This window comes from Myotis myotis, unplaced genomic scaffold (assembly GCF_014108235.1).
Source record: "Myotis myotis isolate mMyoMyo1 unplaced genomic scaffold, mMyoMyo1.p scaffold_m19_p_1, whole genome shotgun sequence".
In the NCBI taxonomy this organism is placed as follows: domain Eukaryota; kingdom Metazoa; phylum Chordata; class Mammalia; order Chiroptera; family Vespertilionidae; genus Myotis; species Myotis myotis.
In genome coordinates, this window is record NW_023416313.1 from 45467638 (window position 1) to 45485514 (window position 17877).

At 38.0% G+C, this 17877-nt stretch overlaps 1 protein-coding gene and 1 pseudogene across 3 annotated transcripts in view; one reads left to right on the forward strand and one right to left on the reverse strand.

The window, feature by feature from the left end:
• Positions 1-17877, forward strand: part of SLC4A4 (solute carrier family 4 member 4) — a 440882-nt gene that overhangs the window by 228477 nt on the left and 194528 nt on the right. For all 3 annotated transcript variants that reach the window (XM_036335845.1, XM_036335853.1, XM_036335842.1), the window contains one exon: positions 10561-10696. In XM_036335845.1, the coding sequence (XP_036191738.1) occupies positions 10561-10696 (136 nt within the window). The remainder of the gene's footprint in view (positions 1-10560; positions 10697-17877) is intronic.
• Positions 15977-16554, reverse strand: LOC118669711 (annotated as a pseudogene).

The window sequence follows — 17877 nt, forward strand, 5'->3', positions numbered from 1 at the left end:
CTAGATGACTTGTACAGATCACGCCAAGAAAACTTGAGTTCCATATAAACACATTTTTTGATACAAATTACTTTGAAGATGCTAATATCTAACCTGTTAAAATGGAATCGTATCTGCATATATCAAAACTCTTTGGTTGAAAGTGACAAAAAAATCAAATCATCTCAGATTATTTTAAGCTAATCATCACATATGGTTGAAAAGTAACTGACTTCAGGTCTGGCTGAATCTAGGTGCTTAAATGATGGCATTAGGAACCTGTGTCTACCTGGTTCTGAGTTCTTTCATGCTTATTCTCAGGCAGGCTTTTCCCTTAGGTTGCAAGATGACCATCTGCACTCAAAGCTTTTGTTTTACTGTCTTAACACCTTAGCATAAAGTGAAAATGTATTTACTAGAAGTTGCACCAAAAGGTTGATACTTACTTCCTCTGATTGGCCTGGATTAGGTAAAGTATCCACTCAACAATGAATTGCCGTGGCCAAGAGTTATGATATCCTCATTGTTCAGACCTGTATTGCAGGGGCTGAAATCGGCCTCAGTGAACTCACAAGTATAAAGATGGTTCTGCAAAAGAAAATTGGAGGCTGTTGTCAGAAAAAGAGTTTAGGTTGCCGAGTGGGCAGGAGTAACAGATAGTTACTACAATGCGTTTGTGTTTAAAAGATTTATGTGTATGTGAAACTTTACTCAGCTATTTCTCATTTCTTATAGTTATGAATATGACAATGAAGTTTGAGGATTTCACATGTATATTTAAGTGTATTTCTAGAGTACTACAGTGGTCTAATAATTAGATAAATTGTGGAAGTTTTAACAACCATGATGTCAACCTACAAACTATATCTCAGAATGAAGAAGGGAAATGAACACTTAAAATTACAACTATGTAAATAAGTTGGTGATAGCGCATTAATACGTAAAGAGATAAAGTTATTTCTTTTTATACTTTTGTTTGAGAGCTCAGAGTTTACCAGATGGTGGACTTTGCCAGAACATACAAGATCCAGAAATCCTCATTTAACCCACAGGAGGAAATTTGCATATAAACTTGCCATGCTCAGTATGAATTGTTCATTATGATCATTATTTCTATTAAAAACAATTTTTCTTGGTAGCCTGCAGGGTGGCCACAGTGGGATGCTTCCAAGACCGAAAATAAAAGGGCACAGTCACAAGGTGCCTTTGTGTGGTTAATGAACCAAATGCTCAGTTATTACTTTAGGACTATTTCATATGCCATTGTGATTTCTGTCTCTTCTGAAATCTAGTACATTTATGTCTGTGCTGTTCATGTGGCAATCTGACCCTTTTTTTGTTTTTGTTTTTAAGTGAGATTATTCATTAAGTGTGATGGCTAAGAAATGGGCTTGGAAATAATATGGGTAGGTTTGAGGTCAAATCACTTGTGTGATCCCTTAACCTTTTAACACTCAGTTTCCCCATCTGTACTATAAGAATAATATCAGAGGAGTATAATAGTAGATATTTCATAGGCTTAACAATACCTGATACAGTGTAACCATTCAAAAATGTTAGTGATTGCACATTACATTTTTATTGATGCCATTTTTCCTATTGTCATTTGTTATCTTACCTTCTACGAGTTCCTCGAGGACAGAGAACTTAAAAATAGTTTATGTTCTTTCAACAAATACTGTAGTGTATTGCACACACTAAAAATTAGTAAATATTAAGTTGCGAAGTAAAAGTATAGAACTGTAGATACTTCAATTACTGCTAGGCCTCAGGGTTTCCATTTTGTCACACCATCTCGTTTTCCGACTACGTTTACAAAGAGGCAGAGGAAAGAAGCAGAGAAATATTTCTTGTGATAAACTGGGGCAGAATGTATATTATTTATTTTTTAACTCATTGTCTTACTCATTCTGTTATCCATTCTTTTTTGTGTAACTTCACTGTGCATTAAGTAGGCACCAAGAATAGTTGGAGTAAGGGATGAACCAGATGGTTGGCTTAGTCAAGGTGCAAAGACAAAGTACAGCAATGAATACCACACAAAGCAGTGGGTACTAAATGTTTTCATAGAAATGCAGATTACATGTTGTGGTCCCTGGGGGAGGTGCTTGCATCAAGCAGAGAAAATAGCTTGCCTGAAATTGTTTATTCTGTTATTTGTAACTTCCGCAGCATAGAATGGAGACTGCATTTTGGTCTTGGTAAAGCTAATGCAAAGATGGATTAAGGGGAAGGGTAGAATAAGGGCAGTTTTTAAAAGACATATTTCTCATTTCAGAGCTCTGTATGCTTCCTTGGGCAAATGGTTATGTTTTTATATACTTGGAAATGTCTAAGGTTTATTAAGCCATATCTAATTCATTATTATTCAAAGTGGCTATTAGGTGCATGGTACTAGGCCTGTCTTTGAGAGGAAAGTGCATAAAACACAGACCCTGTCTTCCAGGATCTTGGGGATCTAGTTGGAAAGTCATACCTACAGAAGTTAGGTAATCATGAGCAAACTGCATAAGTATTTGTTGGTGCTAAGTAAGTAGTTTAGACACAAAGTATTATTATGGTTTGACTGAAGGAGAGCCTCACCGTTCTGTGAATGGTTAATATAAGTTCTTGGAAAAGATAGAATTTTCAACTGGAGCTTAGCAATGGAGTCAGAGTTAGAGAGGAGAGGGAAGGATAATCTAGACAGGAAAAATGAAAACGATCTGAAAATGAGCAGGTATAGTCTGTCACAAGACACTTCGGGGTATGGGAGACAAGGTTGGACACACAAATTGGGGCCAGAGTGACATGAAAGGCAATCTGAGAGTAGACTGTCTTCTAGCCGGCATGGTGGAGAGGGTTCGGCTCATTACCCTCTCTGACTGAGGGGCAGTGGCTGCTCTGAGGCCAATCAAGTTCAGGCTCAGCAGGAAAGAGTGTGGTGATGTGTGAGTGATGTCTTCTGTAGGTGCTGGTGGTGGGAGTGGAGTGCTCCGCATTCCTGCCACATATCTGCCTTTCTTCTTGTCAGCAACAGGAATTTTGGAGCCCTAAGTCTTCCCAAACTTTTCAGACCATCACATTGTTAGCCTGCAGGTGGACACTGGTCAGGGGTAATCACATTGATGTAGGACCCTCCAGGAAATTCTACAGCTACTAAACAAGCAAATCCCCCAAAACAAAACATTTTAACAAGAGAACAGAATAAAAAAGAAAAAAGAAAAAAAATCAAGGCAGAGGCTTTATCCACAGGGCTTCTGTTCCGACAAATGCGATAGGATTAATTTGAAGTTTCTTTCTCTTCCCTCATTTCCCCCCTCCCTGTCACTCTCTGTCATTTTCCTCCAGGTTTTCTTTTAGGATGAAACTAGGTTAGTTATTACTTAGAATCAGAATCTTTTCATCTGTAATGCAAGTTGATTTTCTGATGTCCTCCTCACCCCTAGTTACTGAAGTGAAACTGTAAGGATTTCATTATTTTCCCCTGTTCTTTTATTGGCTGCTTCCCAGAATGTAGGTTATCTTTGTGTTCTCATTACTGAACCTACTTAATTCGCTGAAGTAAGTAACACATGCAGAACTGGTGACTTTTTTCTTCCCTACCTTACATATTTTCCACATGTAGGGGCTCTGAAGGCCAGTGTCTGTGAGAGCTTTCTTTCTTAGAAGCTAGGCAGATTTTACTAATAAGAACCAGCAACTTTTTAAATGAATTAAAGCCTTCTATTTAATGACTATGTAATGATGATCATCATCCCACTTTTCAGGTAGGGAACTTGAGACTCAGAAAGGTTAATTAGTTTGTCTTAAGTCACACAACAAATAAGTAACAGAGTTTGGATTCAAACTCTGGCAGTTTGGCTCCAGTATACTTTTAATCTCAATGAGATGCTGTGTCTTGTGCTTAGCCCATTTACCCATTTGATCAAAAGTTATGGGGCCCTATCCTGTTTGGCTCAATGGATAGAGCATCAGCCTGCAGATTAAAAGGTCCCAGGTTCGATTCAGGTAAAGGGCACATACCCGGGTTGCGGGATCAATCCCCGGTATGGGGCATACAGAAGGCAGCCAATCAATGATTCTCAATCTCTCTCTCCCTCTCCCTTCCTCTCTCTGAAATCAATAAAAATATATTTTAAAAAAGTTATGGGAACAAATGAATTCTTGATGCACTTCATTAGAGGGACTCTTGCTCTGCTTATCTTTGTGTTAAGAATAATACTAGGGACCTGGCTGGGGTAGCTCACTGATTGGACTGTGGGCCCTGGCACCAGTGGGTTTCTGGTTCATTCCCGTGCCCCTTTTGAGGCATGTGCAGAAGGCAACCAAATGATGTTTCTCTCTCACACGAATGTTTCTCCCCCCTCTTCCTTCTCTCTAAAAATCAGTGGAAAAAATATCCTTGGGTGAGGATTAACAACAACAAAAAAGATGTTAGAAATTGGGAAGGGTATTTTGCTGGCCACAGAGGATGCCCCTCCCATAGGTGGATATTTACAATACAATTGTTGTGGCTTCCTATGTGCTTCTAATTCCTAGGAAGCTTAGGAGAGCAACTGGGGAAAGGAATTTACTAGAATAGCAAGCTACTTTATGACACATGATTTTGGAACTTTATTCCAAAGGGGTTGTTATATTGGTTGCTTAAAGGCTGTATTTAATAAATAAGACAACTTAAGAAAGGTGCTTAGCCACATGCAAACGAATGAAACTGAATTAGTTTGTCCCCATGTGCAAAAACTAATTCGAAATGTATCAAAGACCTAAATATAAGACCCAAAACAGTAAGTTACATAGAATAAAATATAGGTACCAAACTTATGGACCTTGGTCATAGAGAACATTTTATGAACTTGACTCCAAAGTCAAGGGAAGTAAAGGCAAAAGTAAATGAATGGGACTATATCAAACTAAAAAGCTTCTACACAGCAAAAGAAACTGACAACAAAACAAAGAGGCAGCCAACAAGATGGGAGATGATATTTTCAAACAGTAGCTCCAACAAAGGTTTAATTTCCAAAATATATAAAGAACTCATAAAACTCAGCACCAAACAAACAGACCACCCAATCAAAAAGTGGGCAGAGGATCTGAAAATACACCTCTCCCAAGAAGATATATGAACAGCCAATAGATATATGAAAGGATGTTCAACCTCACTGGCAGTTAGAGAAATGCAAATCAAAACTACAGTGAGATACCCACTCACACCTGTTAGAATGGCCATTATCAACAAGACAAGAAACAACATGTATTGAAGAGGTTGTGGAAAAAAGGGAACCCTCATGCACTGCTGGTGGGAATGTAGACTGGTACAACCATTGTGGAAAGCAGCCTGGTGATTCCTCAGAAAATTATGAATGGAGCTACTATATGACCCAGCAATCCCTCTTCTGGGTATATACCAAAAAACTTGAAGTCATTTACTTGCAAAGATATATGAAAACTTGACGTCATTTACTTGAAAAGATATATGCACCCCTATGTTCCTTGCAGCATTATTCATGGTGGAAACAACCAAATGTACATATATGCAGTGGAATACTACTCAGCCATAAGAAAGGCTGAAATAGTGCCACTTGTAACAACATGGATGGATCTTGAGAACATTATGCTAGGCCAGTGGTTGGCAAACTGCGGCTCATGAGCCACATGCGGCTCTTTGCCCCTTGAGTGTGGCTCTTCCACAAAATACCGACTTCTGCGCATGGGCCATGAAGTTTCAATAGCATTGTATGTGTGCGCCCGCACGTGGTATTTTGTGGAAGAGCCACACTCAAGGGGCCAAAGAGCCGCATGTGGCTCGCGAGCCGCAGTTTGCCGACCACGGTGCTAGGTGAAACAAGTCAGACAGAAAAAGCTAAGAATATATGATTTCACTCATATGTGGGATATAAAACTGAAGCTCATGAACATAAGCAGCAGTGTGGTGGTCACCAGAGGGAAGAGAGTCGGGGAGAAGGGGGTCCTAATATACGGTGATGAGAAGATTTGACTTTGGGTGGTGGGCACGATGCAATATACAGATCTTCTAACATAGAAACCCACGTCTGAAACCTATATGTTCATGTTGGCCAATGTTACCCCAATAAATTTAATAAATACATTTTTAAAAAAGAAAGGGAAAGGTGCTTAGATACAGTGCCTAGAGAGGACGACCAGAGATATTGTTGCATCCTTCTTCCAGTCCACTTGGCAGAAGTCTCAGGTGAATTGCTGTCTGATAAGCAGTGAGTTGTGTTTTCCTGGCTGGAGAACACCAGACAACAGAGTAATGTCTGTGGATTCGAGCAGAGCAGATATGCGTGCTGTCTGTGCAGGAGCTTCTGTTCTTTAAGCAGGAGAAACATTGACTCTTCTGTTGGAGGTTGGGACAAACCCACATCACCTCTTTCAGAAATTCAGAAATTGACAAAAGTTGATTCTCTAAACATAGACTTGCCCCTTCTAAAAACTGGTTCTAACTCAGGGATCTTTGAAGTTGAATTTTGATGAAAATCAATCAAATTTGTCAGTCAGTTGTAGAACCACTGTGATCAATAACTACATTACCAGTAATGTGAACACTTCTCCTCAGAAGTATTGCCCAGATCCCAAATGCTGCCTGTCATGTTTAATCCTCCCCCCACCCCCATTTTTGTGCTGTCCCCAATCCTCCATAAAAATAATCACACATTCTTTTTCTTGACTGGAAAAGCATTGCAAATGTTTTTGCACAAGTTCTGGAGCTTTAGATATTTTTCTACCAGAGATGTTAAGAAATTTTAAAGCCCTTTTTTTTTCTAATTACAGAAGCAAAACATCTTGTCTCCTGTGTTAATATGTGTTCAATTACCTTATGTTTTAAAATTGATTTTTACAGAGAGAGGGAGAGAGAGAGAGAGAAACATTGATCGGTGGTCTCCCAACCTAGGTATGTGCCCTAACTGGGAATTGGTATATAGGACTATGTTTAATTCAACTGAGTCACCCAGCCATGGCTTAGTTACCTTATTTCAATGTTTTGGAAACACACTTCATAAATATTTTTTGTTTGCTGTTTAACTTAATTAATTGGCTAATTAATTAATGTTTGCTTCCCCTTCTACCATGTAACCTTGATAACAACAGGGATCTTTTTGTCAAGTTCTTCACTTAATTTAGAGCCTGAAGCAAGTCTATTAGAACATAGATAACATTCAGTAAATACTGATGAATGAATACATGAATGAATGTGCACATTCAGAATTAATAGACAAATAAAAGGAAGAAAATAAACATTTGAAAGATGTATATACAAGCATCCTTGCTTTTGCAGGACTGTAAAACTGACTATGCATGCTGAAGTTATTCAAAAACAATCCTAATAATCAATGAGAAAAGTTACTATTGTTCTTGACTTTTAAAAAATTTGCCAAATCATTAAGCTCTTCTTGCTTTTGGCTATAAAGGCATAGGGAAATAAAAAAAGTAGTAAAACTAATATTTATTTAATACATGCTAATTTTTAGAAAAATTAAGATGAAAGGGGGTGATTCCTTTGCAAAATCTCATCAGAAGTAGTTTGAATAGTACTTGCTTTCTTGATATTGTACAACTAATGAAATGGAATGAGCATCTTTTCTATGCCCAAATTGTCATAATCCTTCCTAATTTGAATCAGCTTCCAACATTTTATCCTCTGTGCTTTCCATGTCAAGAAATGTCTGTGAGAGTTTCTTTAATGTGAAGTGGTTTTTTGTTTGTTTGTTTTTTGCCAGCACCACTTCCTCTGGGACATTGTTATCATTTTGTTGCAACCACTTTCCTGTTTATGTTGACCAGTATGCCTTCACCGAGTTCCTCCACTAGAAAACTAGTCTCTCAAATGGTCAGTGGCAGCATTGTCTGTCTACGTGCCCATGACCAGCGAGATCTTCTATGCCTCCATTTACATTTGACTACAGATTTCACTTCCGGTGTTATCACCTTTTGTTTCTGTGCAGTTCTTTCATCTTTGTTGGCCAACTCTCTCTTTTGAGTATCCATGTTGTATGAATTTATCCCTGGGAGATAAGAAGGCAACACAACCACACAGTATGCTTTCGGTACACGAACTGGATAACAAATGTGTAGTAACCAATCACTGACAGACTTTGAAAGGTGCACTATGATTGGTCACTGATCAGGATGCACATATGTTATTTACATAGTCATTAATTGTGGACTAAAGAGGTAGCAGTGAAGTTTGTCCTTTATGTAATTGCTCACAGTTCATATACCATGCTAACTAAAATTTGTACTGTGTTGTTAGGGGAAATTTAACTAAACTGTGAAATTTCACACACATTGGAACCAAGCAAAGTGAGGACTCCCTTAATTCCAGGCTATTTTATGTACATATGTGTATTTTTTCTTCACTAAAGTGGAATCACTTTATGTATATGAATTGACAATTTTATTTGTTTATTTAATATTATGCATATACATAAAAAACCAATAATCTTAACTTCATGTTTTATGACTATATGGTATTTTATTTTATTTTTAAATATATTTTTATTGATTTCAGAGAGGAAGGAAGAGGGAGAGAGAGATAGAAACATCATTGATAAGAGACAATCATTGATAGCTGCCTCCTACATGCTCCCTACTGGGGATCGAACCCACAATCTGGGCATGTGCCCTGACCAGGAATCGAAACGTGACCTTCTGGTTCATAGTTCAATACTTAACCATTGAGCATCACTGGCTGGGCAACTACATGGTATTTTATTGAACGGTTGTGTTATAGTTTATTTAATCAATCTTCCTTTTTTGGACATTTTGGCTTTTTCTATTTTTCTTAATTATAAAATTGTGATGATCACCTGTAGCTAAGTCTTTGAGATAACGACTTCTATTTATTTGAAATGAATGTCTTTCTAATGATCGAATTGCTGGCTCACTGGACTCATATACTTAAAAAATTTTTTTTATTGATTTCAGAGAGAAAGGGAGAGGGAGAGAGAGAGATAGAAACATCAATGATGAGAGAGAATCATTGATCAGCCACCTCCTGCACACCCCCTACTGGGGATTGAGCCTGAAACCCAGGCATGTGCCCTGATCAGGAATGGAACCATGACCTCCCCATTCACAGGTCAGTGCTCACCTGCTGAGCCATACCAACAGGGCTCGACACATACACTTCTAAGACATTTCCATATCATTCCAAATTTCCCTTCAGAGAGTGATGCTTCCTGTTAGGCTCCTATCAGTGATATAAATTTTCTAAATCATTGCTGATATTAGACATTATCATTCCTGTTCATTTTTGCCATTTTTATTAGGTGAAACATTTTAATAATTAGTTTTGAATACTAGTTAGGTTGAATATTTTTTTTAAAAATATATTTTATTGATTTTTTACAGAGAGGAAGGGAGAGAGATAGAGAGTTAGAAACATCGATGAGAGAGAAGCATCGAATAGCTGCTTCCTGCACACCTCTTACTGGGAATGTGCCTGCAACCAAGGTACATGCCCTTGACCGGAATTGAACCTGAGACCTTTCAGTCCGCAGGCCGACGCTCTATCCACTGAGCCAAACCGGTTTCGGCTAGGTTGAATATTTTTATGAGTTTATTTGAGTAAGTACATTTTGAGCTATGAAATTTTATTCTTGTTCTCTTTATAATAGTTTTCAGATGGTATGGGTTTTTTTTTTTAGGTTATTTGAGTACACATTTTTACACACACATGCACACAAAACAACCACACACATATATATTGGTGTACCTGAACTACATTCATATGTACGTACCATTCTTGGGATTATAAAGAATATCTGTGGGCCTTAGGTTTGTAACATAGCCATCAGTTTCCAAATGCTATCCTTTAAAAAAAAAGAGAGAAGAAGAAGGGGAACATAACCCATGACCTGGAGGAGATGCTAGTTAATTTTTTATTATGTTATTTTCAGGAGATGGGGTCAAAAGGAGCTAGTAGGGCATTCAATTATGTGTTTGAGTGTGTTGGAAATCCCTCCCCCCTCAGGTGTACAATATTTTACTTGGGCTTGTTTTTCAAGTGCATTGAAGTGTGACTAAATATTTTTGGTGCTCCATTATGTAAAGAAGAGGCCCATCTTGTTAAATATTCCTTCATCAACTTTGTAGTTAGCCTGTAAGGACATGGGCGTTAGGCATCGGACAGAGGGAAGGTAGGTGGGAGGCGGGCACCTGGGTGAAACTGAGGATAGGGGTGCTCCGTTGTCTCCTCCCACTGTTGTAGAAAAGTGATTGGCTCAAGCTCGTTTCTGTCTAATCATTTTGGATGGCTCATAAATGGGGAAGGAGAGAAAGTCATGAGGTTGGACCTCAGCTCATCTGAGGGCTAAAGGTTCTTTGTCACACACCACACAGAACTGGAGCGCTGTCCTTCCGGAGAGTAGTGGAGAGCTGAGATACAGTTTAGAACCAAAGGAAGAGAGAAGGGCTTTGGTTTCTTTTTGTCTCGAGGTTGAGGATAAGCAAGGAAGATGTCCACTGAAGATGTGGAAGGGAAGCCCAGCAGCTTTGGGGACGGAGGAAGAGCTCGGAGCTACACGTTCCTCAAGGTGGTGCAGCCAGTGTTTAACCACAGTATTTTCACTTCTGCAGTCTCTCCCGCCGCAGAGCGAATCCGATTCATCTTGGGCGAGGAGGATGACAGCCCAGCACCCCCTCAGCTCTTCACCGAACTGGATGAGCTGCTGTCCGTGGATGGGCAGGAGATGGAATGGAAGGAGACAGCGAGGTAAGGCACGGTGGATGTTGCAGTACTGACCTGGGGGAACAAGGGGCAAGAGAGTTGAGTGTGAATGAGCACCTTTCTCTAACCTCAGCACTTTGAATAACCGATGAGCATGATGTTGGCTGGGTTAGGGAATTAAACAATTTTTCTCTTCTCTTTTACATTGAGGTGATGCTGGACACCCTTTATTGTACTGCTAGAGCATTGTTTCACTGATCCGTGATGCTATAATTTTAACCCTTATGAGGAATTAATAGTAAATCTCCATCCATATGCTACTTATTAGTGAAATATTTTAAGGATAAACTCAAGTACCCAAACATGATATGTGCCCTCACTCTCCGCATGTCAAAATATCTTGTGAGATGATGTTTGATTTATTACCCCTTCCCTGTTAGGGAGGGAGGTTGCAAAGGCAGTAACTGGTACCAACAAACTTGCTATTATTCCAAGTAAAAACCTCTCATCTTTTTAAATATCCAGTGAAAGTAAGTAGAAGGTTCACCCAAACTTAGAGTTTAGAGACCTGAGTTCTATTTCAAACTCTGTAGCCTGTTAGCTCAAAACAGTTTCTCAGAACTTTGATACCATTATCAATAGAGTAGATAATAATGCCTACTCCATATAACATGTATTCTATATAAGATATGTAACATATGTAAATATAATATTATACATTATATGTCTGATTATTTTATATAAACACACATGTATGCATATAATGAAATTCTTTGTAAATTGTTAAAGCACTGCATAAATATCCAAGTTTTTATTAATTTCATGATAGCAGAGCTTTTCTTTCTTTCTATATAAAGATTTAGTTATATATTCCACTCTAAATCTTTGATGACATATAACATTTACATAAGATAAAGACTGATATAATGCAGTTGTTTGTCTCTCATTGCCATCATTACATGGAGAGTCAGTATATTTCTCTTTCTTAAACAGAATTATGTTAAGATATGCCTTGTATAGTCTGTAATTTAATTAAAACCAATTAAATTGAACCAGTGTGTTTTGAATGCCCGGTATAGGTCAGGTGCTATTTTAGGTATTGGGAATGCAGAAGTAAATATTTTTATTATTTGCTCTTTTAGGGCCTCTTTTCATGATATAATCATTGTCTCTTATTTCCATTCTCAGTACCAATACCTGGATATATAAAGTCGTCCATAAGTGTACTTTTAGTTCATAACACATCCTGCAAAAGGAGGCTTTTGAAGCAAAAACTTTTCTTAGTACCTGCATTTCATTCTTTCTTTACCTTCTTTCTAACAAAATAGAATGAGAGTTGTACTGGTGCAATCTGAATTAACTGTTGGGGAGATTCTGGTTTAGCCTTGGCTCTGTGTTAACTAGCTGTTTAACTTCGGGCGATTCATGTAGTCATGTCATCTTCCTGAGTTTGAGTTTTCTATTCTATCAAATGAGGGTCATATTGTGTTACATCCTCTCTAACATCATGCATATTTTAGAGCTCTAAAATTCCATCCATGCTGTATATTGGTGTAGTCAACTGTGATTAGAAGACACATTTGACTCTTATTTTTACCTTAAAATTCTGTGAGAGTACTTTATATAGATTAGAATTCAGGTATAGCACCCTGTTTTTCTTTAAGTCAAGTGAAGACTACACTTTATTTTCTATGACCCCTGGTCCCAGAAATGTGGAGAGATCACAGTTTACTTATAGGTAATAAAATGTTGAGAGAGGTGGACGTCGTATTTTCCTTTAACACTAGATTGCCCAAGGAAGTCATTTTGACTGCTTTTTAATTTCAATTAGAAAAACAATTATGTATATAAGGACACAATGTCTTAGAATTTTGTGACTTTTTGTACAACATATAAATGCGTTTATTAATAATTGTAGTTACCTCCCCCTCCTTCATTTCCGGTATATATATGTGTTATACCTATATAGCCCAAAAGCAATAATTTTGACTGCTTGGGGAAATTTTAAATAATCAAATGACTCTTATTATTGAATTGCGTAATAACAGTTCGGCTCTGTATTGAAATAACAGTTTTCATTTTTTTTCGATTACCGTCACATGATAACATACAAGTACATGATAAATTGTCGATACTTGATAAGTTGCAGTTGCTCAATAAGCTAAACTAGTACTTGTTATTCGAATCTTTATGCAGTGATACTTGTTCTAATAAGTTGTTTATTTCTTTTGCGCCCTAAATTCATGAAAGAAATGTCGAAAAGAAGTGAGTTATTGGAAAAGCTAAGGAACATAAGTGAAGAGTGCTCCGATATTATTCTTTCACAATGCAGTCATTTTGACTGCTTTTGGGCAATATAGGTATATACTAAATTTCAGTCTTTCTAGTGTTAAGGTTATTAAAGATTAAGATGGACTTGATACTGTATTATCTATAAAGACTTTATTTCCTTGGGAGCATATGTGTCATTTTGATGATGCCCTTGGTTCCTGGGAGATTGGACTTTTGGAGAAGGGGTGGGAGTATGCCAGGTGTCAGAGGGAAGCTGTCCAGGAAGAAACATACTTACATGTAATCAACACCCTATGACTTCTCCTATATAGGACTTGTCACAGTTAGTGTTAACTATTAATTAATCATATATGTGATATTATTGTTTTGGTTTTATCTCCCTCATTACACTAATTCATATGAAGGCAGGGATCACCATGTCTGTGTTTTACTACTGTATTCCCCGTTCCTTGCTATACCTGGTACATAATAGGTCAGTAATATTTGTTGAGTGTGATTAGTTGAGAACTGATTGCTTTATAAACAACTCTTCTACATATACTTTCTTAGAAGTCTTTTTGGATCAAAATTGGAATTCTGTGATAATCCATCCCTGATTGATAGATAGCTGACTGATAGACCCAGGGTACTGAGCACATCATTGAGAAAGCCCAGAAGAGGACTTGTGTTTGATGTTTCAAACTAATTCATCAATATACTGATGCCATCTGCTTTTAGTTCTCTAGCCCATACTTCTTGACTCATTTGACTGAAAACAAATGGTTGGCCCAGCTGGTGTGGGTCAATGGTTGAGTGTCAATCTATGAACCAGTCATGGTTCTATTTCTGGTCAGGGCCCATTCCTGGGTTGTGGGCTTGATCCTCACTGTGGGGTGTGCGGAGGCAGCCGATCAATGATTCTTATCGTTGATGTTTTTATCTCTCTCTCCCTCTCCCTTCCTCTCTGAAATCAATAAAAATATATTTAAAAAAACAACAACATACAAATGTTTGGATGGCTAATGAGCATCTCAAAATAGCATATCTAGAATGAAGTTTCTGATTCATTTACTTCAGATAAGCTCCTCCTACAGAGTTCCTCACTACAATGAAAAACTCCATTTTTGTAGCTGCTCAAACCAGAAACATAGTAGTCTTCCTTGACTCCTGTCTTTCTCTACACCCCTTACTTAATCCTTTGGCAAATCCTATCTATTTATCCTCAAAGATATTCAGATATTCAGAATCTCACCATATCTTATATTCAGTATTGCCATAACCTGGTCCAAGCCACCATTATCTTGCAAATGCTTCTTAACTAGTCCACCTCCCTGCACTTGTCCCGCTTTACCTCCCTCATGAATCGTTCACCATGATCTCTTTGACCTCATCTGCTTCTTCTGTTCCTCTTGTTTGATCTGCTTGCACCTCACTGGCCAGTCATGCTTCTGTTTCAGGGATTTTGCATTTGCTGTTCCCTCTGTCTGAAATGCTCTCCCAGCCACATCCCCACGGTTATCTACATGGCTCATTTTCTCATCTCCTTCAGGTCACATTACAGTGGGGCCTTGACTTACAAGTTTAATTCATTCTGTGATGGAGCTCATAACTCAAATTACTCATATGTCAAATCAATTTTCACCGTTACAATGACACGTGATGCTGGGCTGATGTTGTGGCGTTCACTGTGACATTCGCTGCGCCAACTAGCGGTGGAGTATCTAAAGCTGGCTCGTAACCCGAATTTTAGCTCGCAACTCAAAGCAAAAAATCGGCCGAGAGACGGCTCGTATCTCGAAAAACTTGTTAGTCGGGACACTTGTAAGTCAAGGCCCCACTGTATTCAGATATGACCTTCTCAGTGACTGCCCTTTCTAAAGTGGTAACATCCCCCCAACTCTCTATCCCCCATGCTCCATAATTTTTATCTTTAGCGCTTACCAGCATTTAGCATTTTACATCTATTGTTATTTTCTCTTCCTAATAAAATTAAAGCCCCCTGAAGGTAGGAATTTTTGGTTGTTTTGTTCACCACTCTGCTTCCAGTGCCTACAACTACCTGGCACACAGTCTACAATCAAGACATCTGTGCTAAGAGAACAAGTGGAGAAATAGGACCTTGATTCTTAGTTTACTGCTCCACCTAAATCCTGTTGGGAAGTTTTGAGGTGATTGTGCCTCCAGAAATTATTCAGGTTTTCAGTAAGTTCTACTTCCTATATGTTTGCAATAATTTGACTGCCGTTTATGATGTCCAGTTTCCAGACATGATCGGGGTTCTTTTTCCCATGAAAAGCTCTCAAATCTACCAGACCAATAAAAGTGTTGTGCTTAGAGGGAATTCACTTTATATATGAAAGTGCAGTATGGGTATTTTTGTGGCTAACCTATAAAATTAAGAAACCCCAATTGACAGATTATTTATTCCATAGAGAACTAACCTACCAGACTTCTTCAGCTTAATATAGTTTCTACTGTTCATATCCCCTACCCATTTTAATACTCTCCCTTTTTAATATTCTACACTTTTTATTTGACTAATGATTTGATAGCACCAAGAATATCCTACATTGAATGTCAGAGTTACTGTAGTTTCAGGAAGTTCAAGTTAGCTCTGTCTCAAAAAGTAAGGAGGAGAATTTCAGTAGTAGGAAAAATATCCCCCTTTAAGTTGTGGGATTCATAGTAGTCATGTAAAACTATGAACAAGGGAAGCTTTTATTTATATGAGATTTGAAGTGTAGCCAGTTCTACCACCTTCATTTTTCACATCTTTCCCCTGCTCTTCCCTTTCCTAAAAGTTAGAATTTTAAATTTTTACTGGCTCTTCCAACAGAGTTCAAGTTAAAGATTGTGCAAAGTGTGGCATGATGAAACCTAAGAAGACTACATGGTCAGTGGAATGCAGAGAGCACTATGTGGTTTTTTTTTTCTTCTTTCAATACAAGGCTTTTATTGTATCTTTATAATATAGCAAACATCTTTATAATATCACAAACAAGTGTGACAAATCATTCGGCATCTTGGTGTTTCTATGGCTGGACAACTTAGATCTTATTCATCAGCCTACTGAACTGGCCCTTTTTCGGAATCATAGATACTATCCAAAAAATTTCTGATATCCTTGTTTTTAACTGTTGTGGCTTGCTGAATCAAAGCAGCTGAATTTGATACAAGTTCAATGTCATTTCCTTCAAGAATCAACTCATCTTTCTGGGCTTGAGATACTGAACAAGCAATGCCTAACTTCATCTGAACTCTGCGAATGTATTTTCACCCAAGAAATTTCTAATTTCAAGAAGAGAACCATCCTCCTTAATAACGGTGTCGATGGGGAAATGAGTTTACACAGACCTCATCTTGTAATGGAAGCCCAATTTAACACCCTTGATCATGTTCTGTACATGACTGCGGATAGTGTGAACTGTGGCCAATTCCTTTCTATTTCCCCACCATTTGTCAACCCAGAGTCTCTTCTTTTTCTTTCCTAGGAGACTGATATCTACATTGATGTAGTTGAAGTCCCTCTGCAGGGTGCCTCTGGGGCCCTTCACAATAACTGTGCATCCCTTCAGAGTGATGCCCACATTTTCTGGGATGTCCACAGTCTGATTGCTGACAATGCTATTCATCCTCACAGCAGATGTGCCAACAAGCGAGAGCACTGTGTTTTTAAGAGCACTCCTAAGTGTTAGGCCATTAGAATACTGACATTTAGTCATGTAGCAGTAATTGCAATGAAATATTTGATATTAGGGAACAAGCCCATGTTTCTCATTAAGAATTTCTAGGAGCTACGTTTTAGCTAATGGACTCATGAAGCAAACTGGTAAAGAATAAGTTATGGTCCAGCTTTGGTGACGGCCCCATCACCAAACTCTTTCTTTGAGTCAGTAATATCTCTGCAGAAATCGTTATTGGCTTTCACTTTTATTTCAGTGACTGCTCAAATGGGCAATGTTGTAAGTGGTGAATGTTACAAGAAACTGTGTTAAAGTTCACTCCCTCAGTGTCTCGGTGGGTAAAAAGGAAAGGCATCACAAGTTTCAGCAAATGAACAAGCCAACAAAGGGAAAGGGTGTTGGTGTTTCCCTTCTGTTGGGAGTGCACACAGGAGCTCCCGCTCGTTCCAGTTTGCCCTGCAGACTGACCTACGTACCTCTGGAGAATCTGATTTCAGGGCCTGACCATCAAACAGCCACGTGCACTGATCCTGGGGCTGTGGAGAGAAACCACTCCCTTCCCAATTGACATTGACTTCGCTTTGCAAAATTCCATTTGAGACCAAGTTTATTGTTTCTGTAAGAAAAAGGCTGAAGGAAAGGGAATTTAATCACTTTATAATTCAATGTAGTTACAGCATACAGATAATTTCATATAAATATGCATAAGTATAACTTTATATACCTTTTATACATACACGTAACTTTTATAACAACATGCATAGAACTTTTGCAATAACTTTCACAGTTGCTCTAGAAATTTAAGCACTCTCCTTAAAAACATCATTTATCCCAGATATACACTAGCACTGGCTTTTTTTATGTGATGAGGCAATTACTAGTTAGCAAGAAATTTTATTATTATTTTAATAGGTTTATGAAGTTGGACTATAATCTAAGGCAAAGATCATGTCAATTTTCCGCAGTAAAACTGGCATATTTTTAAGTTAGAGGTCTTGTCTTTTCTTAATTATATTCAATCATATGATTGGAAAATTGCAAAATTCAGTGATTCCCAGTGAGTTTTCTATTTCTTCACCAAATGAGTTGAGTTCTGTTGTTTGGCAGTCACTCAGAGTGTGTTAAACTGCAGTGTGCTTTATCATTGTTCTTCTAAGACCTTGGAATAAATAAACTTCACCTAATAAACTCCTCTTCCAAGGTTATAAGTTCTGTAATTGCAAGCATTTAAAAAGCCAACTTCTGAAAATAATTTTCCTATAACATGTCAAG